This window comes from Coregonus clupeaformis, chromosome 15 (genome assembly GCF_020615455.1).
Source record: "Coregonus clupeaformis isolate EN_2021a chromosome 15, ASM2061545v1, whole genome shotgun sequence".
Lineage (NCBI taxonomy): Eukaryota > Metazoa > Chordata > Actinopteri > Salmoniformes > Salmonidae > Coregonus > Coregonus clupeaformis.
The window spans coordinates 31,425,813-31,449,738 of record NC_059206.1 but is presented as its reverse complement, the minus strand read 5'-3'; the positions used below and the strand labels follow the sequence as shown (position 1 = coordinate 31,449,738).

Genomic DNA, 23,926 nt, shown 5'->3' with positions numbered 1-23,926 from the left:
TCTTGCTCTAATTTGTCATCTTAAGGGTCCGAGAGATAAAATGTAGCATAGTTTTGTTTGATAAAATACATTTTTATATTCAAATGTAGGAACTGGGTTCTACAGTTTGAACCCCTGCTGTCTCTGGCTCCACACCCACCCCGCTCGGCCATCTAGATATGTGAAAGTTAGTGTATAACCTAATGAGCCATCATGTATGACATTCCTGGGAGTGTGTAAACTTACATTTTGTATTACCATATCATTTTTGTATGTTCTCTATAGTTATGTACTTGAAAATGTATCAATTGACCAATTCGGCACATTTGGGCCGACTTGATACAAAATAGTCCCGTATTGTAATGCTTCACTGGCTCAATCTGAAATTTTGCACGCACACTGCTGCCATCTAGTGGCCAAAATCTAAATTGCTTCTAAACTGCTATATTATATTGTGGCCTTTCTCTTACATTTCAAAGATGATGGAATTATCTTTTACCAGATCTAATGTGTTATATTATCCTACATTCATTTCACATTTCCACAAACTTCTAAGTGTTTCCTTTCAAATGGTATCAAGAATATGCATATCCTTGCTTCAGGTCCTGAGCTACAGGCTGTTAGAATTGGGTATGTCCTTTTAGGCGAAAATTGAAAAAAAGGGTCCGAGACAGTTTTAAAGCTTTTAAGAAAGCTAACATAAGTGCATGTGACAGATGGGAGCAATAACAAATATTCTATGTTGCAATCTTCAGTTTGCTCCACTTCCCTATATTAAATGGATTTAAAAAATCGTGATATAATGCTTACTTCAGTATGAATGTATGTGCAGTTGATATTTAGCCATAGAATCAATGACCAAAAAATACGTATTTTCAATTTCTGTAAATTAAGTCTTCTTAACATTCAGAACTGAAAATGAATAAATCAACCCGATTTAAACGTCTGGAAAGACATCTTTTAGACGTATTTTCACTTAATTTTGCTTACTGGAAGACTACATACACTCACTCATATGTTAATATCTCAATGTGTCTGTATGGGCGCTCTCTCACACACATGCCACACGCATGCATGCACGCAGGCAAGCATACACACACAGTAATCAACAGCATGCCTCAAGGGACCTGAGTGGTTTACATCAGCCAACAAACGGTATGCTGAGTGTGTGTGACGGAGGGAGAGAAAGAGTTAGATAGAGAGGAGGGAGAGAGTAGTTAGAGAGAGAAAGAGAGAGACGGAGAGAGAGAGTGTGTTCGAGGGAGAAAAGGCAAGATAAAGGGAGAGACTACTCAGTCAGTCCCACAAAATTAGACATGACCTTAGTGCTGAGGTATCCATTCTCCAATAGAGAGGGGATATAGACTTCGCCTAACATCTGGGCCTAGCTCCTACCCAGGAGACAAGTCACACATCCTGCTGTGGAACTATGGAACTATGGAAACACCCTAACAATGGGGATGCCATCTTAAAGAAATAGGCCTACTGCAAACACTGGCTAGTCACTTCACTGCAGACTTTCTTTCCAGGGGCTATTGACGCCATGTAAAATACACAATTTCTAGTATGCAATTGTTCTCCCTGATACTGTTGTTGACTGTTGTCTGTCTGTGTGTGTGTATGCCTGGGCGGGTTAGGCATGGTTCTGGTTACATAAGGTGTTCCTGTAGTGAAAGGGCTACAGATATGAATAGATTAAGGTACCGGATAACTAGAATAGAAGTATGAGAATGGAATAATGGGATAAGAATAGAATAGTGGATATGATGTCAGAGAGCCTTTATGTTGTTTTCTGGCCAGTCTGCCACCTGGTCCAGTAAGCCCCTCCCTCGCTCAGCTGTCACTTACTGGCTGCTGTGTTGTTGTGGTGTGGACCGTGTGGTGTGGGTCTCATCTCAGACACGACACCCTGGCTATCCAGGACCTAATCCCACACCACTAAATAATACACACACACTGCCCCTCTCTGCATACAGTAATAGAACTACACTACAAAAATATAGTCCTCCTTTAGCTCAGTTGGTAGAGCATGGCGCTTGCAACGCCAGGGTTGTGGGTTCGATTCCCACGGGGGGCCAGTATGAAAAATGTATGCACTCACTAACTGTAAGTCGCTCTAGATAAGAGCGTCTACTAAATGACTAAAATGTAAATGTAATATACACTACCGTTCAAAAGTTTGGGGTCACTTAGAAATGTCCTTGTTTTCGAAAGAAAAACAATTGTTTTGTGCATTAAAATAACATCAAATTGATCAGAAATACAGTGTAGACATTGATAATGCTGTAAATGGCTATTGTAGCTGGAAACTGCAGATTTTGAATGGCATATCTACATAGGCGAACAGAGGCCCATTATCAGCAACCATCAGTCCTGTGTTCCAATGGCACGTTGTGTTTGCTAATCCAAGTTTATCATTTTAAAAGGCTAATTGATCATTAGAAAACCCTTTTGCAATTATGTTAGCACAGCTGAAAACTGTTGTACTGATTAAAGAAGCAATAAAACTGGCCTTCTTGAGACTCAACTAGTCTCTGGAGCATCAGCAATTGTAGGTTCGATTACAGGCTCAAAATGGCCAGAAACAAATAACTTTCTTCTGAAACTCGTCAGTCTATTCTTGTTCTGAGAAATGAAGGCTATTCCATGCGAGAAATTGCCAAGAAACTGAGAAGGGTTCTGTGAAGGGAGTAGTACACAGCGTTGTACGAGATCTTCAGTTTCTTGGCAATTTCTCGCATGTAATAGCCTTCATTTCTCAGAACAAGAATAGACTGACGCGTTTCAGAAGGAAGTTCTTTGTTTCTGGCCATTTTGAGCCTGTAACCCACAATTGCTGATGCTCCAGATACTCAACTAGTCTCAAGAAGGCCAGTTTTATTGCTTCTTTAATCAGTACAACAGTTTTCAGCTGTGCTAACATAATTGCAAAAGGGTTTTCTAATGATCAATTAGCCTTTTAAAATGATAAACTTGGATTAGCAAACACAACATGCCATTGGAACACAGGACTGATGGTTGCTGGTAATGGGCCTCTGTACGCCTATGTAGATATGCCATTAAAAATCTGCCGTTTCCAGCTACAATAGCCATTTACAACATTAGCAATGTCTACACTGTATTTCTGATCAATTTGATGTTATTTTAATGGATAAAAAAATTGCTTTTCTTTCGAAAACAAGGACATTTCTAAGTGTCCCCAAACTTTTGAACGGTAGTGTACCTCCATTCTTCTACCCATCTTTCCACACATTCTCTACAGCCCACTGCTGTAATCTGCGCATCAGACAGCTGGTGTCAATGGGAGTAGCAGCCAGGTCTGTTCCCAGGGCCATAGGGCCACAGGCTGACATAACAACAAATAGACCAGTGTCATGTGTCATGGTCCTTATCACAGATGCTTAAAACTGCCTTCTATCACTTTGGGAGTGGGGAACGACACCACACACAGAGAGCACAGACACACACACAGTTTCATCATCCAGAACGTTAATGTTCTTCCTCCTACCTATGCTACATAGCCACCGGTCCGTAGCTTACAGAAGCTATATGACTTATTAATGCATGCCCTCTGACCCGGTCTGTAACAGAATACCCACGCTGCATCACTCTGACACGCGATATGGCCTTCCCACAATGCACCATTCATCCTATACCTGCTCTCCTTTGTTCTCGACACTCATTCACTTCATCCCTTCATTCATCTATCCATCAGTTCCCTCATTCATTTGTTTCACTTGGCATGTTGACAGGGGCTAAGGTTCAGGGATGGGCAACTCTAGTGCTGACAGACTGCAGTGTGTGCAGGCTTTTGTTCCAACCCAGCTCTAACACAGTAATCAAAATTGGCGAATTTGAAGACCATGATTACTTGATTACTTGAATTGTAGTTATTGCTGGGCTTGAACAAAAGCCTGCCCAATGATACCCATTGTCAGTTCAGACCAGGGCCTAAAATTAACTTTTTGGTCCACCGCCACTGTGGCAGGTAGATAAAAAAAAAATAATCTACCAGCCACTCAGTTTTCTTACCAGCCAAAATAAATTGTTTTTCTAAAATTACACCAACAAAACAATACAAATGTTTCTAAAACAATAAATGTATGACTAGTAAGAAGTGATGTGGTATATTGTTTAATTTCATTTTTTGTGACCTGAGTCTTTTAACCAAAATATCACAGATCAGACACATTTTCACCTGCTCCTTTAAGAGCGGGAGGTTACCGTGGTAATGTGACTTGGGTCATGTTTGTGCCTGTGAGATTGAGTATGACTTTTAGCTGCGTTGTCTTCTCTTCCTGTTAGATTAATTTGGATTTTAAGAATAATGACTAAAAGATTTCACCCCAAACACAGTATAAATGTTAGAATTATCATGTAGTGTCAACCCACTAACAGAGGGGGCGGTACTAACCATTCAAGGGGGAAGGCGGAAACTGTTTAAGAAAGCCACCTAAAGGTGGGAGGAGCATAGTGCCTTTGTTTGTCAAGAAGTATAAAACCAGTATGTATGTGTTTTTAGCGCCAGAGCTCTCCATGAATAAATATACCGATAATTACTTGTGGATTGTGGACCTTGAATCATTGATGATTAAAACCAGAGCTTTACAACCTCTGGTAATGATTCAAGCTTAGGTTGAATTTGAGATAGAAATTCACGTGACACTTCCCTAACAGTTGAAACTCAAACATTGAAAAACAACCTAGCTTGTGAACAAAACAATGTAAATAGCCAAGAAACACAAGGACAAAGTCTCACTTCAGTAGACTTTCGTTTCAAGTAAATTAGACCAACTTTTATGCCTGTGCGCAGCGCTTCTAAAAATGAATCTTTCACAGCTCTTCACGCCAGGCAGTGTTGCAGCGCAAAGTGGGACAGGCTGTATAGGATTCAAAGTTCTTTGACTTTGTGCGATTAAGTTACCAGCTATGAAACAAAACATCAGAAATACTTTGAAAACTGCTACTGCAGCATTTATTTTACTATACAGTGCCTTGCAAAAGTATTCATCACCCTTGGTGTTTTTCCTATTTTGTTGCATTACAACCTGTAATTTAAACAGATTTTTATTTGGATTTAATGTAATGGACATACACAAAATAGTCCAAATTGGTGAAGTGAAATAAAAAAAATTACTTGTTTCAAAAAATTCTAAATAACGGAAAAGAGGTGCGTGCATATGTATTCACCCCCTTTGCTATGAAGCCCCTAAATAAGATCTGGTGCAACCAATTACCTTCAGAAGTCACATAATTAGTTAAATAAAGCCCACCTGTGTGCAATCTAAGTGTCACATGATCTGTCACATGATCTCAGTATATATACAGTGGGGAGAACAAGTATTTGATACACTGCCGATTTTGCAGGTTTTCCTACTTACAAAGCATGTAGAGGTCTGTAATTTTTATCATAGGTACACTTCAACTGTGAGAGACGGAATCTAAAACAAAAATCCAGAAAATCACATTGTATGATTTTAAAGTAATTAATTTGCATTTTATTGCATGACATATGTATTTGATCACCTACCAACCAGTAAGAATTCCGGCTCTCACAGACCTGTTAGTTTTTCTTTAAGAAGCCCTCCTGTTCTCCACTCATTACCTGTATTAACTGCACCTGTTTGAACTCGTTACCTGTATAAAAGACACCTGTCCACACACTCAATAAACAGACTCCAACCTCTCCACAATGGCCAAGACCAGAGAGATGTGTAAGGACATCAGGGATACAATTGTAGACCTGCACAAGGCTGGGATGGGCTACAGGACAATAGGCAAGCAGCTTGGTGAGAAGGCAACAACTGTTGGCGCAATTATTAGAAAATGGAAGAAGTTCAAGATGATGGTCAATCACCCTCGGTCTGGGGCTCCATGCAAGATCTCACCTCGTGGGGCATCAATGATCATGAGGAAGGTGAGGGATCAGCCAGGACTACACGGCAGGACCTGGTCAATGACCTGAAGAGAGCTGGGACCACAGTCTCAAAGAAAACCATTAGTAACACACTACGCCGTCATGGATTAAAATCCTGCAGCGCACGCAAGGTCCCCCTGCTCAAGCCAGCGCATGTCCAGGCCCATCTGAAGTTTGTCAATGACCATCTGGATGATCCAGAGGAGGAATGGGAGAAGGTCATGTGGTCTGATGAGACAAAAATAGAGCTTTTTGGTCTAAACTCCATTCGCCGTGTTTGGAGGAAGAAGAAGGATGAGTACAACCCCAAGAACACCATCCCAACCGTGAAGCATGGAGGTGGAAACATCATTCTTTGGGGATGCTTTTCTGCAAAGGGGACAGGACGACTGCACCGCATTGTGGGGAGGATGGATGGGGCCATGTATCGAGAGATCTTGGCCAACAACCTCCTTCCCTCAGTAAGAGCATTGAAGATGGGTCGTGGCTGGGTCTTCCAGCATGACAACGACCCGAAACACACAGCCAGGGCAACTAAGGAGTGGCTCCGTAAGAAGCATCTCAAGGTCCTGGAGTGGCCTAGCCAGTCTCCAGACCTGAACCCAATAGAAAATCTTTGGAGGGAGCTGAAAGTCTGTATTGCCCAGCGACAGCCCCGAAACCTGAATGATCTGGAGAAGGTCTGTATGGAGGAGTGGGCCAAAATCCCTGCTGCAGTGTGTGCAAACCTGGTCAAGACCTACAGGAAACGTATGATCTCTGTAATTGCAAACAAAGGTTTCTGTACCAAATATTAAGTTCTGCTTTTCTGATGTATCAAATACTTATGTCATGCAATAAAATGCAAATTAATTACTTAAAAATCATACAATGTGATTTTCTGGATTTTCAGTTGAAGTGTCTCACTCTCACAGTTGAAGTGTACCTATGATAAAATGTACAGACCTCTACATGCTTTGTAAGTAGGAAAACCTGCAAAATCGGCAGTGTATCAAATACTTGTTCTCCCCACTGTACACCTGTTCTGAAAGGCCCCAGAGTCTGCAAACCACTAAGCAAGGGGCACCACCAAGCAAGCGGCACCATGGAGCTCTCCAAACAGGTCAGGGACAAGGTTGTGGAGAAGTACAGATCAGGGTTGGGTTATAAAAAAATATCAGAAACTTTGAACATCCCATGGAGCACCATTAAATCCATTATTAAAAAATTGAAAGAACATGGCACCACAACAAACCTGCCAAGAGAGGGCCGCCCACCAAAACTCACGGACCAGGCAAGGAGGGCATTAATCAGAGAGGCAACAAAGACACCAAAGACAACCCTGAAGGAGCTGCAAAGCTCCACAGCAGAGATTGGAGTATCTGTCCATAGGACCACTTTAAGCCGTACACTCCACAGAGCTGGGCTTTACGGAAGAGTGGACAGAAAAAAGCCATTGCTTAAAGAAAAAAATAAGCAAACACGTTTGGTGTTTGCCAAAAGGCATGTGGGAGACTCCCCAAACATATGGAAGAAGGTACTCTGGTCAGATGAGACTAAAATTGAGCTTTTTGGCCATCAAGGAAAACGTTATGTCTGGGGCAAACCCAACACTTCTCATCACCCCGAGAACACCATCCCCACAGTGAAGCATGGTGGTGGCAGCATCATGCTGTGGGGATGTTTTTCATCGGCAGGGACTGGGAAACTGGTCAGAATTGAAGGAATGATGGATGGCGCTAAATACAGGGAAATTCTTGAGGGAAACCTGTTTGTCTTCCAGAGATTTGAGACGGAGGTTCACCTTCCAGCTGGACAATGACCCTAAGCATACTGCTAAAGCAACACTCAAGTGGTTTAAGAGGAAACATTTAAATGTCTTGGGATGGCCTAGTCAAAGCCCAGACCTCAATCCAATTGAGAATATGTGGTAAAGATATTTTGCATCTTCAAAGTGGTAGGCATGTTGTGTAAATCAAATTATACAAACCCCCAAAAAATCCCTTTTAATTCCAGGTTGTTAGGCAACAAAATAGGAAAAATGCCAAGGGGGGTGAATACTTTCGCAAGCCACTGTAAATGTCATCATACTTGACTATTTTATTCACAAATGCGAGTGAAATGCTCGCACTGCGAAGCCCTGATTTTCGCTAACGCTAAAATCTACCCGCATTTGGCGGGTGGCGGATATTAATTTTAGGCCCTTGTTCAGACCATTGCAACTCCTCATCATAAAATAATGTGTCTGCTCGATTGTATTAATTCCCATCTGCAAAGCTTCAACCAGCTAAATATAACTCTTGGCCTTGTCATCCTCTTCCTTTCTAGAGGTGACAGGCTTTATTTACACCTTCCACTAGGCCAATAGGCGTCAGCGCAGACACTATGTGTCTGTATTCACACTCCCAGAGGAGGTAAGAGGAGGCTGTGACTTTAGCAGGTAGGCTAGATCTCTCCTTTGGGACATTGATAGTAGTCTATTGAGACAGAGACTACCTAACCTACCCTCATCTCTACACATTACATTTCTCACCTCACATTACTCGCAACATTTACCAATTTGAACATCAAGCACAATGCAAAACACATGCAAATACCCTATCCTCCCCTCTTTGTCCTCTCCCACCCAGTCTCTCCTCTCCCTCCCCCTGTTCTCTATCTCTTCCTTCCTCTCAGTGATACACTGACTCCTCCTTTAATGAAACAGCCAGCTGTATACAGCAGGGCCGTTCTACTGACTCATCAGTCTGGGAGAAAACAAAACATCCAACATCCTACCAACCAAGAACTGACTGTCCCGTCTGGTATTGGGGTTCATTTGCATACATCTTTGTTTCCAGACGTTGGTTCGTTGGTTTCCCCTGAGGGCAACAGGTGGTTGGACTGAGGCTGAATCAGCATTAAAGCATCAAATAGTCCTTCTGACTAACTATCCCAGACGGATCTACTTAGCTCATGATATAGCAGAGTTTAGGGATTTGGGAATATTTTGTATTTGTCCTCACAAATAAGAACTAGTTTGTGGAAACCATAGACATTAAATAAGATGAACCAACAGTTCAGGATTTCTATGGTGGATAGAATGTACAGTACTGCAGCTCCTCCTATAAACCTAACGTTTTTCAAAAGAACACAACATAAGTATATTGTTAGGGGGTTTAACAATAGGCTACCAGCAAGCCCACTAAGCACTTTCTCCTGTATTACAGTCTGCAGCAGCCCAGTAGGCAGCAGGGTTTCCGTTAGGAAAATGTGACGCTGGACATTTGCCCGGCAACATTTTAATTTACCAGACATTTTAGAGATTTACCGGACCCATATGCATTGGGTGCGTAACCTGATTAGGGCATACATCCACAGTGCTCAGAATGACAGAAATCACATTTAGAATATGGTAATTTATATTAACAGAACAGGCAAGTAGAGAATGCAACGATGTGCGGTCCTTCTTACCGAATTGTGATGTGCTCTTTGAACATGTTAAAATTACAGTCCACATTTACTTTTCCTCAGCCAACAAGACAAGTAACAAACAGCAAAATCACTAGCCTATGTCAATCTACTATAGTAGAAAAGTTTAGGCTATTCTATTGGCCTCTCCCTCAACGTGACCAAGACAAAGGAGATGATTGTGGACTACAGGAAAAAAAAGAGGACTGAGCACGCCCCCATTCTCATTGACAGGGCTGTAGTGGAACAGGTTGAGAGCTTCAAGTTCCTTGGTGTCCACATCACCAACTAACTATCATGGTCCAAACACACCAAGACAGTCGTGAAGCGGGCACGACAAAGCCTATTCCCCCTCAGGAGACTGAAAAGATTTGGCATGGGTCCTCAGATCCTCAAAAAATTATACAGCTGCACCATCGAGAGCATCCTGACTGGTTGCATCACCGCCTGGTATGGCAACTGCTTGGCCTCCGACCGCAAGGCACTACAGAGGGTAGTGCGTACGGCCCAGTACATCACTGGGGCCAAGCTTCCTGCCATCCAGGTCCTCTATACCAGGCGGTGTCAGAGGAAGGCCCTCAAAATTGTCAAAGACTCCAGCCACCCTAGTCATAGACTGTTCTCTCTGCTACCGCACGGCAAGCGGTGCCGGAGTGCCAAGTCTAGCTCCAAAAGACTTCTCAACAGCTTCTACCCCCAAGCCATAAGACTCCTGAACAGCTAATCATGGCTACCCGGACTATTTGCACTGCCCCCCCCCACCCCATCTTTTTACGCTGCTGCTACTCTGTTAATTATTTATGCATAGTCACTTTAACTCTCCCGCATATTACTTCAACTACCTCAACTAGCCGGTGCCCCCGCACATTGACTCTGCACCGGTTCCACCCCCCCCAACCTCTTTCTAGAGCGCCGACTTTCCAACCTGAAGATCAGGAACGTCACGATTTCACCTCGTATTATTCAGAGTTCCAAGTTGTCTTGAAAGCACCACAACATGCTGCAGCACTAGCTCTTGCGCCGTCTGACAGATTTTCCACTCAAAGGCTCTGTATCTGTATGCTGTACGAGTGTGATAAATAAGATACATAACGAATATACTGTACACGTGCCAATTTAATTCCACTAAAATATGCAAATGAACCTATAGACCGATAAGCATGACCAGTCAAATGTATTTCCATCGACTGGTATTTCCATCAATGAATAGGCTAAAAATCATTATTTCGCATTGGGATTTTTTATTTCCATCGACTGGTATTTCCATTAATGAATAGGCAAAAAAAACATTATTTCGCATGGGATTTTTGCCAATTTTATTTATCGGCCATTTCATTTTTTACCGGACAAAGGCCGGCTACTACCGGCTAACGGAAACCCTGGTAGGTAGGCAGGATTACTGAGCCATATCATTGCTCCAGGTTCTGGACATCTGGCAGGCGTACTAGAGGAGGGCAGATCAGTGGAGCAGCTTTCAAATCAAATCAAATCAAATTGCGCCGAATACAACAGGTGTAGACCTTACAGTGAAATGCTTACTTACAAGCCCTTAACCAACAATGCAGGTTTTAAGAAAGAATACAAAAAATTCACAAAAAATACAATATAAAATAATACGAAATAAAAGTAAAGAGCAGCAGTAAAAACAACAATAGCGAGGCTATATACAGGGGGTACCGGTACCAAGTCAATGTGCGGGGGCACCGGTTAGTCTTGGTAATTGAGGTAATATGTACATGTAGGTAGAGTTATTAAAGTGACTATGCGTAGATAATAAACAGAGAGTAGCAGCAGCGTAAAGGGGGGGAGCAATGCAAATAGTCTGGGTAGCCATTTCATTAGGAGTCTTATGGCTTGGGGGTAGAAGCTGTTTAGAAGCCTCTTGGACCTAGACTTGGCGCTCCGGTACCGCTTGCGGTGCAGTAGCAGAGAGAACAGCTTTGACCACACTGGTAGGATTATCAAACGAGCCCAGAGCCCAGATCCTTCCTGCATATCTCACAGGGTTGGCAGGCTTACTAAGCAAGAATGATGAGAGTAGGATTACGTTACCCTAGACGCTGATTCAAGGTCAGTTCAGCATTTCCCCTCCTAATGGTTGGTGTTAGGATTTGAGGAGGGTAAGCTGATCCTAGATCTGTACCTACCGGGAAACAGGTTCTACCCGGAGCTCATAATGCTGCATTGTGTTCTGAAGCAACTCCCCTTACACATGGCCGTATATGTATGTGTGTGTGTGAGTGTGTGTGTGTTTGCGTGCGTTCGCGTATGTGTGTGACCCATGCAGCGCCACAGACAGCCATGCTGGGTGAGGAATGTGATGTGGCCAAAGACAAACAGGGGGAAATCACCCCAACCTCCATGACTACAGGCTGAACCCTCACAAGAGATTACTAAAATAACACACAATCCTCACTAACACAACATCCTCAGAGAGAGAGAGGGGAGAGGGCAAGGAAGGAGAGACTGAAAGAGAGAGAGAGGGGGAGAGAGCGGGGGGGAGACCGAACAGAATGATAAGCAGCCGAAAAGAAGAGAAGAGAGGAAAGGTGTATGTGTGTGCTGAGATTGCAGTATTCCAGGCTGGTTTTGTTTAGAGGCTGAGTACTGACTGCAGTACTAATACTTCTACTGTTGGTTAAGCTGCTCTGGGCAGGGAGGCAGGCGGGCTGAGGGGGTGAAGCCTCTCTAGCTGATCTGATCCCCCCCACACACACACACACCATCATATTGCGGGTAGAGGTTAGTGTTAACCACAGATCTAGGATCAGCTTAGCCTTAAACATTACAGTGGAGTAGGACAACAAAAAACTTGTCAGTCCAGTTAGCCACAGAAGCTAACCCTAATGTCATTAGATAGGACTTAAGAAATACTTGGGGATTAGCGTGTATGCTGCTGTCTGTCAAAGGGCTTTAGGCCCGCCTTTTAATGGTTCAAACAGCCGACCAATTTGCATGAGAGTTACCTATCTAATAGAACACAGAAGGTTTCCGTTAATGGAAGCCTCTCTCATGCAAATTCAGATGAGTGTGGTGTACCGCAGGACAGCCGGCTAGGGCCATTATCGTTTTCTCTTTTTACAAATGACCTTCCACTGACCTTGAATAAAGCCTGTGTGTCTATGTACACTACCGTTCAAAAGTTTGGGGTCTAGTCTCAAGAAGGCCAGTTTTATTGATTCTTTAAATCAGCACAACAGTTTTCAGCTGTGCTAACATAATTGCAAAAGGGTTTTCTAATGATCAATTAGCCTTTTAAAATGATAAACTTGGATTAGCAAACACAATGTGCCATTGGACCACAGGACTGATGGTTGCTGATAATGGGCCTCTGTACGCCTATGTAGATATTACATAAAAATATTGCCGTTTCCAGCTACAATAGCCATTTACAACATTAACAATGTCTACACTGTATTTCTGATCAATTTGATGTTATTTTAATGGACAAGAAAATTGCTTTTCTTTCGAAAACAAGGACATTTCTAAGTGACCCCAAACTTTTGAACGGTAGTGTACATTGACGACTCAACAATATACATGTCGGCTGCAACAGTAAAATAAATAACAGAGACAGTTAACAAAGAGCTCCAGTCAGTTTTAGAATGGGTAACTAGCAATAGGCTGGTGCTAAATATCTAAAAAACTAAAAGCATAATTTTTAGGACAAATCACTCGCTCAATGCTAAACCTAGTTTAGATCTATTATTGAATAATGTGGCTATTGAGCAAGTTGAGGAGACTAAACTGCTGGGTGTAACCCTAGATAGCAAGCTGTCATGGTCAAAACATAGACTCAATGGTTGCTAAAATGGGAAGAGGTCTGTCCATGATAGGGTGTTGCTCTGCCTTCTTGACATCTCAGTCGACCAGACAGGTCCTTCAGGCCCTAGTTAAGTCGCACCTGGACTACTGCCCAACTGTGTGGTCATGTGCGGCAAAGTAGGAAATAGGTACATTGCAGTTGGTCCAGAACAAAGCAGCACGTATTGCACTTAGATGTACATGGAGGGAAAGTGTCAGTAACATGCATGTCAGTCTCTCCTGGCTCAACATTGAAGAGAGATTGACTGCATCACTATTGGTCCCCTGGCTCAACGTTGAAGAGAGATTGACTGCATCACTATCACACTCTTGTGTGTATGTACTGATATGTAGGCTATGTGTGACGTTTTAAATGTATGTATTTCAGTCCTTGACTAATAATGTTCTGTACTATGTAATATGTCATGTTTCATGTGGACCCCAGGAAGAGTAGCTGATGCTTTTGCAGCGGCTAATGGGGATCATAATAAATACCAAATACCTTGACCTTAGCTCAGACTGCCAGCCTGAGACAGCTAATGCTTCTCTGTGTGTGTGTGTGTGTGTGTGTGTGTGTGTGTGTGTGTGTGTCATGTTGGTTGGTTGGTTCTTCTATTGTTGTGGGGACCTAAAATCCTCAAAAGTCCCCACAAGGATAGTAAAACAAGGAAAAGTATCCCACATCCCCATGAGGACAAAGGCCATTTTAAGCTTAGGGGTTAGGTTTAGGGTTAGGGTTACAATTACGGTTAGAATAGGTGTTAGGGCTAGGGGTTACAGGTTACGGTTAGGGTAAGGGAAAAAAGGATTTTGAATGGAAATCCATTTTAGGTCCCCACGAGGATAGGAGAACAAAACGTGTGTGTGTGTGTGTGTGTGTGTGTGTGTGTGTGTGTGTGCATGGTTTGTTTGTTAGGGCTGGGCTATTTGGCCTAAAAAACATCTAAATTGTATTTATTTATGGGCAATTCACAACATATACACTAGCAGTCAAAAGTTTGGACACACCTACTCATTCAAGGGTTTTTCTTTATTTTTACTATTTTTTTACGTTGTAGAATAATAGTGAAGACATCAAAACTATGAAATAACACATATGGAATCATGTAGTAACCAAAAAAGTGTTAAACAAATCATAATATATTTTAGATTTTAGATTCTTCAAAGCTGCCACCCTTTGCCTTGATGAAACCTTTGCACACTCTTGGCATTCTCTCAATCAGCTTCATGAGGAATGCTTTTCCAACAGTCTTGAAGGAGTTCCCACATGTGCTGAGCAATTGTTGGCTGCTTTTCCTTCACTCTGCGGTCCAACTCATCCCAAACCATCTCAATTGGGTTGAGGTCGGGGGGATTGCGGAGGCCAGGTCATCTGATGCAGCACTCCATCACTCTCCTTGGTCAAATAGCCCTTACACAGCCTGGAGGTGTTTTGGGTCATTGTCCTGTTGAAAAACAAATGATAGTCCCACTAAGCGCAAACCAGATGGGACGGCGTATCACTGCAGAATGCTGTGGTAGCCATGCTGGTTAAGTGTGCCTTGAATTCTAAATAAATCACAGACAGTGTCACCAGCAAAGCACCCCCACGCATCACACCTCCTCCTCCATGCTTCACGGTGGAAACCACACATGCGGATATCATCCGTTCACCTACTCTGCATCTCACAAAGACACGGCGGTTGGAACCAAAAATCTAAAATGTTGACTCATCAGACCAAAAGGACATATTTCCACCGGTCTAATATCCATTGCTCGTGTTTCTTGGCCCAAGCAAGTCTCTTCTTCTTATTGGTGTCCTTTAGTAGTGGTTTCATTGCAGCAATTCGACCATGAAGGCCTGATTCACGCAGTCTCCTCTGAACAGTTGATGTTGAGATGTGTCTGTGACATGAACTCTGTGAAGCATTTATTTGGGCTGCAATCTGAGGTGCAGTTAACTCTAATGAACTTATTCTCTGCAGCAGAGGTAACTCTGGGTTTTCCTTTCCTGTGGTGGTCCTCATGAGAGCCAGTTTCATCATAGCACTTGATGGTTTTTGCGACTGCACTTGAAGAAACTTTCAAAGTTCTTGAAATGTTCCGTATTGACTGACCTTCATGTCTTAAAGTAATGATGACTGTTGTTTCTCTTTGCTTATTTGAGCTGTTCTTGCCATAATATGGACTTACCAAATAGGGCTATCTTCTGTATACCCCCCTACCTTGTCACAACACAACTGATTGGCTCAAACGCATTAAGAAGGAAATAAATTCCACAACTTAACTTTTAACAAGGCACAGCTGTTAATTGAAATGCATTCCAGGTGACTACCTCATGAAGCTTGTTGAGAGAATGCCAATAGTGTGCAAAGCTATCATCAAGGCAAAGGGTGGCTACTTTGAAGAATCTCAAATATATTTTGATTTGGTTAACACTTTTTTGGTTACTTCATGATTCCATATGTGTTATTTCATAGTTTTGATGTCTTCACTATTATTCTACAATGTATGAGTAGGTGTGTCCAAACTTTTGACTGGTACTGTATATTATATATATTTTTTTTCTCTAAATAAGCTTTGTTGCACAATTAAAGGTCAATACACTGCATTTCAAACATTAATGAAAAATCTAATGAATCAGGGCATGTACATTTATACCTAGGCTAAATATAAGCCTTCAACTATAAGAACCACTAATAATTGTATTATTTTATCTTAATAGTTTAACCTACTTTTTTTGCAATAATCACTGCCCTTTTTGTTTACAAATTTAACCAGAACCATGCACAATGCACATCCACTAATAATGACCAACTTCTGGTAGCAGGCATTATAGAAAATTAACACAGGTCTCATAAACAATCTCTCAAGTACAAGCCCACGTGCTAGTGAGTAGCCAGCTAACCTTTATATTTAAAGTCTAGCCAACTTGGATCTATTTGCTTGCTAACAAGGTATAACATTTTAACCGTCTCCAACTGTTTGAAAAACATAGCCTGTTTACTTTGTTTAGATGATGAAATCAAGTGGCCTACCTGGATAATAATATGCTTATTACTCAGAATGAGAACGAGTTGCCAATTCCTTATATAAATGCGTATTTTTATGCTCATTGCACATTTATAAAACACAGACTAGACAGCTAAAATAACAGTTTGTGGCTAAAATGCTGCTAGCGGTACATGGTACCGCAATGCCGCACGCGACAGAAACTGACCATTAATTTCCCCCAATTATGTTAATTGATACGCCCGTCTTAGTAGGGTCTGCTCTGTTATCTATTTTGGCAGTTGAGTCATAAAAAGGGTATCGTTAAGTTATCCTCTATTACAGTAAAATACTGTCTCAATGTGTTTCGGTGTCCATATGACCGATTACATTGGACCAAACCTTAAATGCAAATAGCGAGTTGAAACTGCTTGTTATCAGAGAGGAAGAAGATGATCTTTCGTCTTTGTTGTTGTGAGTGGATAACGGAGGGGCTTGGTGTCTGTGTGCGAGTGGGAAGGTGCACAGTGCACACAGCACAGAAGGAGCGAAAGAGACAAGACCAAAAAGACAAACTCATAAAAAGGTTTTTGTTTTATTATTTTTATTTTTACCCCCTTTTTCGATCTTGTATCATTGCTGCAACTCCCCAACGGACTCGGGAGAGGCGAAGGTGGAGTCATGCGTCCTCCGAAACATGACCCGCCTAACCGCGCTCCTGAACACCCGCTAGCTTAACCCGGAAGCCAGCCGCACCAATGTGTCGGAGGAAACACTGTTCAACTGGCGACCGGGGTCAGCCTGCAGGCACCCGACCCGCCACAAGGAGTCGCTAGAGCGCGATGAGCCAAGTAAAGCCCCACCGGCCAAACCCTCCCATAACCCGGACGACACTGGGCCAATTGTGCGCCGTCCTATGGACCTACAGGCCAGGGCGGTTGTGGCACAGCCCAGGAATTAACACAGGTCTGTAGTAATGCCTCTAGCACTGCGATGCAGTGCCTTAGACAGCTGCGCCACTTGGGAGGCCCCATAAATTCTAATTAATCAAATTAATTTGATATATCGCCCAGCCCTAGTGTGTGTGTGTTACCTTGATCTGCTGTCTGCGCAGCATGGCCAGTTCTCTCATGTCTCTGAACGGCTGTAGTAGGTAGTGGTAGAGTTGTGTTGTAGCCTCCAGTAACTCTCCATAGGCCTCGTCCTCCTCTGGATACACCTGCAGCAGCTCCACCATACTCTCCATGGCCCGGTGCCTCTCCAGCAGCTACACACACAAAGAAGATCATTTAGCAATTCAGAAAAACATCAAAAATAAAAAGGAACCAAAGACTGGTTTAGGAGGATTAGAAGGAGAAACAGGAAAAGATGGGGCATGGTTTGAAGAAGTTTATTCTGTGCCTCTGAATAAGGTGTTATAGGAAAGGCGCTAACAACGGTCAGGAATAGCTCATATTTCAGACCGTGTGTTGAGACTAGTAGTAGTGCTGATTCACAGGAGTGACTGGCTCAGTGTGTGTGGTGGTCTCAGCCCCAGTCCCAGTCCAGACTCAAGACCATTTCACAATGGCTGTCTAAACAAAGAGCTCTTTCACCAGCTGAAAAACAACAACATGTATTTACCAAAAGTTACAGTACTGGTAAAATGAGAAGGGTTAAGCGTGTGTGCAGTGCACAAGCATGCGTATGTGTGTGAGCATGTGTAAGTGTTTGTGTGTGTGTCGCCATTACGGTTGGGCAATATTTGGGGAGATCTCTTCTATGATATGCTACTCCAAATATTGCGATATCCGATATAATCATTTTGCTCCGTTAATGACTAGATCATTCCAGACGGTGCAATTATTTTCCTTATTTATGATATTATAGTCACATTCTCATTAAATAATCTTAGTATGGTGGAAAAAATAAGGCTTAGTTAATTCATTTAGACTTCATTTTCAACATACTGATACAGCCTAAATATCACGATAGTCGATTTAATCATATATAGGCCCAACTAGGGTTGAATATTTTCCCGGTATTTGACAAAATATTCCATCCCGAGAATAAATCACTTTTCTCCCAGGTAACCCGGTATTTCCTGCCAAAACCGGAAGTGTCATTCAAAAGCATAATAAAGCATATAGATATGCCTACAGTGAGGGAAAAAAGTATTTGATCCCCTGCTGATTTTTTACATTTGCCCACTGACAAAGAAATTATCAGTCTATAATTTTAGTGGTAGGTTTATTTGAACAGTGAGAGACAGAATAACAACAAAAAAATCCAGAAAAACGCATGTCAAAAATGTTATAAATTGATTTGAATTTTAATGAGGGAAATAAGTATTTGACCCCCTCTCAATCAGAAAGATTTCTGGCTCCCAGGTGTCTTTTATACAGGTAACGAGCTGAGATTAGGAGCACACTCTTAAAGGGAGTGCTCCTAATCTCAGTTTGTTACCTGTATAAATGACACCTGTCCACAGAAGCAATCAATCAATCAATCAGATTCCAAAATCTCCACCATGGCCAAGACCAAAGAGCTCTCCAAGGATGTCAGGGACAAGATTGTAGACCTACACAAGGCTGGAATGGGCTACAAGACCATCACCAAGCAGCTTGGTGAGAAGGTGACAACAGTTGGTGCGATTATTCGCAAATGGAAGAAACAGAAAATAACTGTCAATCTCCCTTGGCCTGGGGCTCCATGCAAGATCTCACCTCGTGGAGTTGCAATGATCATGAGAACGGTGAGGAATCAGCCCAGAACTACACGGGAGGATCTTGTCAATGATCTCAAGGCAGCTGGGACCATAGTCACCAAGAAAACAATTGGTAACACACTACGCCGTGAAGGACTGAAATCCTGCAGCGCCCGAAAGGTCCCCCTGCTCAAGAAAGCACATATACAGGGCCGTCTGAAGTTTGCCAATGAACATCTGAATGATTCAGAGGAGAACTGGGTGAAAGTGTTGTGGTCAGATGAGGCCAAAATCGAGCTCTTTGGCATCAACTCAACTCGCCGTGTTTGGAGGAGGAGGAATGCTGCCTATGACCCCAAGAACACCATCCCCACCGTCAAACATGGAAGTGGAAACATTATGCTTTGGGGGTGTTTTTCTGCTAAGGGAACAGGACAACTTCACCGCATCAAAGGGACGATGGACGGGGCCATGTACTGTCAAATCTTGGGTGAGAACCTCCTTCCCTCAGCCAGGGCATTGAAAATGGGTCGTGGATGGGTATTCCAGCATGACAATGACCCAAAACACACGGCCAAGGCAACAAAGGAATGGCTCAAGAAGAAGCACATTAAGGTCCTGGAGTGGCCTAGCCAGTCTCCAGACCTTAATCCCATAGAAAATCTGTGGAGGGAGCTGAAGGTTCGAGTTGCCAAACGTCAGCCTCGAAACCTTAATGACTTGGAGAAGATCTGCAAAGAGGAGTGGAACAAAATCCCTCCTGAGATGTGTGCAAACCTGGTGGCCAACTACAAGAAACGTCTTACCTCTGTGATTGCCAACAAGGGTTTTGCCACCAAGTACTAAGTCATGTTTTGCAGACGGGTCAAATACTTATTTCTCATTAAAATGCAAATCAATATATAACATTTTTGACATGCGTTTTTCTTGATTTTTTTGTTGTTATTCTGTGTCTCACTGTTCAAATAAACCTACCACTAAAATTATAGACTGATAATTTCTTTGTCAGTGGGCAAACGTACAAAATCAGCAGGGGATCAAATACTTTTTTCCCTCACTGTATGTCTAGATTTGATTAGAGCTTTGATATAAAATTCAAGCCTGATGCTACTTCAGCATGATGAGCCATATATTAAATACATTTTATGAGCCCCACATTAAAGACATTTAATGAGGCCAAGCCCAAAAAAGCCCAAATGATTGTGCCGTTATCCAATACATATATGGCTACTGCACATTACGCACGAGAGAAAAACATAAAAGCCCATAGATGTAGCTAGCTATATGCTCTCTTGGGTAAATAAATTAAACTAGCTCTAGTAGGCTAATCTTTTTGAGTGTGAACTGTATTACTGTACTGTATTGGACTGTAATTGGACTGTGATTGGACTGTAATCGTTCAAAGCATAACAAAGCCAGGAGAGAACATGCAATTCTGGTGCAGCACGAGGCCTACTAAGTTACAAGAATTTGATTTTAATGCCGAAATATAATAGGGCCTATTTGTATAATTAGTGGTCTGACGCATATACAGTGCCTCCGGAAAGTATTCAGACCCCTTGACTTATTCCACATTTTGTTACGTTACAGCCTTATTCTAAATTGGATTTATTTTTTATTATCCTTAGAAATCTACACACAATACCCCATAAAGCGAAAACAGGTTCTGAAATTTTTGCAAATGTATTAAAAATACAAAACTGAAATACCTTATTTACATAAGTATTCAGACCCTTTGCTATGAGACATCCTGTATCCATTGATCATCCTTGAGATGTTTCTACAACTTCACTGGAGTCCACCTGTGGTAAATTGAATTGATTTGACATGATTTGGAAAGGCACACACCTGTCTATTTAAGGTCCCACAGTTGACAGTGCATATCAGAGCAGAAATCAAGCCATGAGGTCAAAGGAATTGTCTGTAGAGCTCCGAGACAGAATTGTGTCAAGGCACAGATCTGGGGAAGGGTACCGAAAAATGTCTGCAGCATTGAAGGTCCCCAGGAACACAGTGGCCTCCATCATTCTTAAATGGAAGAAGTTTGGAACCACCAAGACTCTTCCTAGAGCTGGCCGCCCTGCCAAACTGAGCAATCGGGGGAGAAGGGCCTTGGTCATGGAGGTGACCAAGAACCCGATGGTCACTCTGACAGAGCTCCAGAGTTCCTCTGTGGAGATGGGAGAACCTTCCAGAAGGACAATCATCTTTGCAGCATTCCACCAATCAGGCCTTTATGGTAGAGTGGCCAGACAGAAGACACTCCTCGGTAAAAGGCACATGACAGCCCTCTTGGAGTTTGCCAAAAGGCACCTAAAGACTCTCAGACCATGAGAAACAAAATGCTCTGGTCTGATGAAACGAAGATTGAACTCCTTGGCTTGAATGCCAAGCGTCACGTCTGGAAGATACCTGGCACCATCCCTACAGTGAAGCATGGTGGTGGCAGCATCATGCTGTGGGGATGGTTTTCAGTGGCAGGGACTGGGAGACTAGCCAGGATCGAGGTAAAGATGAACGGAGCAAAGTACAGAGCGATCCTTAATGAAAATCTGCTCACCTTCCAACAGGACAACGACCCTAAGCACACAGCCAAGACAACGCAGGAGTGGCTTCAGGACAAGTCCGTGAATATCCTTGAGTGGCCCAGCCAGAGCCCAGACTTGAACCCGATCTAACATCTCTGGAGAGACCTGAAAATAGCTGTGCAGCAATGCTCCTCATCCAACCTGACAGAGCTTGAGAGGATCTGCAGAGAAGAATGGGAGAAACTCCCCAAATACAGGGGTGCCAAGCTTGTAGCGTCATACCCAAGAAGACATGAGGCTGTAATCGCTGCCAAAGGTGCTTCAACAAAGTACTGAGTAAAGAGTCTGAATACTTATGTAAATGTGATATTTCCGTTTTTAATTTTTTATAAATTAGCAACAATTTCAAAAAAACTGTTTTTGCTTTGTCATTATGGGGTGTGTTGATTGATGAGGGAGAAAAAAACAATTTAATCAAGTTTAGAATAAGACTGTAACCTAACAAAATGTGGAAAAAGTCAAGGGGTCTGAATACTTTCCGAAGGCACTGTATAGGCCTACCTTTAATAATATTATTAGTCTACCTCCTCTTTCTCTCTCTATTGTTGCTTCATTCCTTCCTCACGTTCAACAGTTAAATGAAAAAGTTTAGTTGTCCTTATCTTCATCATTCTAATGACATTCTTGAATAATATAGGACTAGAATTAGATGCAGAAGGCTTTCTCTTCTTTTCACGAAGTTTGAATGGTTATTGGTCTGAATAAATAACTGCTATAGCCTACCGCCATTGAGTGTTCGCTCTTCTTTCAAACTACCCGTGAGTTCTATTGGCTGCTGTATTTAACATTCAGGAAACAAGAGCTTGCGTCCCTATTCGAATAGTCTATTGGTATAAGAAATGCTAAAAAAATTATGTCCAGCAAGCTATTCTAGTCTAGCTTTTCCTGAATGGGACTCCAAGAGCTAAGGAGCGTTTTTTTAAGGAAAGAGGCCAGCGGAGCACAGGTGCGTGCGTATTGCGCAAGAGACAGAGGCTTATTATGCATAACCTATCATTAATTAGCTAAATATAAGGCTAATACTGCAATGAATGTATTACCTGAAAGAGGTAGGTCAGGACATCTATATATAGAGCTACATATAAATCTAAAACAGGATTATCTATTTTGGATGCAATTTGATTGGAGTTGATGGAGAGAAAGATTGCGAGAGAGTGCTCGCGCGTGCACTTATTTGAGTGATAGGCTGTTTTAAAACTCTGCAGCTGAATTTAAGAAATGGTGACCCCAGAAAGCCAGATGGAGATGGGTAAATTAAACACGCACACAGTCTTTATATTACTGTAGCATAGACTATGCTGCAGCAAATGAAGGCCTACCTGTCACAAGAAAAAAAGTTACCATGATGAGATGATAGGTCTACATGCAATGTGAACTGCACTCCATACTGAGATGGGCTGTCTGTCCCCACCCTGAGCGTTGATGATTCATCATGCAGATGTTGTAGAGAAGCCAGATTTAGACTGCATATAATTTAACACTTCCATTTCACACCATGCTGTTCACATAATGTATTATAATTTACCGGTTTCTCACTTTTATTTATCCCAGGAAAAGGGAGTGGTTTTGGGCGGTAAATCTCGGTAACCGGGTTCCCGCCATTCAACCCTATGCCCAACCCTAGTGGCCACATCATAAAAATCCATTCTCTCAATCTCTTACAGAGAGAAAACCAACAACTACTGCTGATGCAGAACATATGTCCACACAACTCAATTGTTAACCTGATAACACTATCAAAACAACCATCGTCCACGCAACATAACCATCAAATCAATCCTGTACTAGCCTAGGAACTAAGGGTCTGCGAGGGACTGATTTCTTCATCCCGCTCCCGCTGCTTTTCATACTGCACACTGCCCGCACCTGCTGGCTTTCTGACCAACTCCCACCCGCTACCGAAATACTTTGTACCAAACCCAACTGCAGTCCCGCATTGTTATTTTAGGCGTATGTGACGCTGCTCACTTGCCAGCCATGGTCCCAGCAATTTTGCAATATCAAATGCACAAAAATAACTTAAGAAATAGGTTAAATTACCAGAGATTCTCACGTGGCCCATTATATTAGGCTATCTGTATTACTGAGCTACAGTGGGGAGAACAAGTATTTGATACACTGCCGATTTTGCAGGTTTTCCTACTTACAAAGCATGTAGAGGTCTGTAATTTTTATCATAGGTACACTTCAACTGTGAGAGACGGAATCTAAAACAAAAATCCAGAAAATCACATTGTATGATTTTTAAGTAATTAATTTGCATTTTATTGCATGACATAAGTATTTGATACATCAGAAAAGCAGAACTTAATATTTGGTACACAAACGTTTGTTTGCAATTACAGAGATCATACGTTTCCTGTAGGTCTTGACTAGGTTTGCACACACTGCAGCAGGGATTTTGGCCCACTCCTCCATACAGACCTTCTCCAGATCCTTCAGGTTTCGGGGCTGTCGCTGGGCAATACGGACTTTCAGCTCCCTCCAAAGATTTTCTATTGGGTTCAGGTCTGGAGACTGGCTAGGCCACTCCAGGACCTTGAGATGCTTCTT

General features: G+C 42.4%; 1 protein-coding gene across 1 annotated transcript in view; it reads right to left on the bottom strand.

Moving 5' to 3' along the window:
- LOC121583508 (junction-mediating and -regulatory protein) overlaps positions 1-23,926 on the bottom strand; it is a 61,149-nt gene that overhangs the window by 7,578 nt on the left and 29,645 nt on the right. The window contains exon 2 of the mRNA XM_045225106.1: positions 17,193-17,366. Coding sequence (XP_045081041.1) covers positions 17,193-17,366 — 174 coding nt within the window. The remainder of the gene's footprint in view (positions 1-17,192; positions 17,367-23,926) is intronic.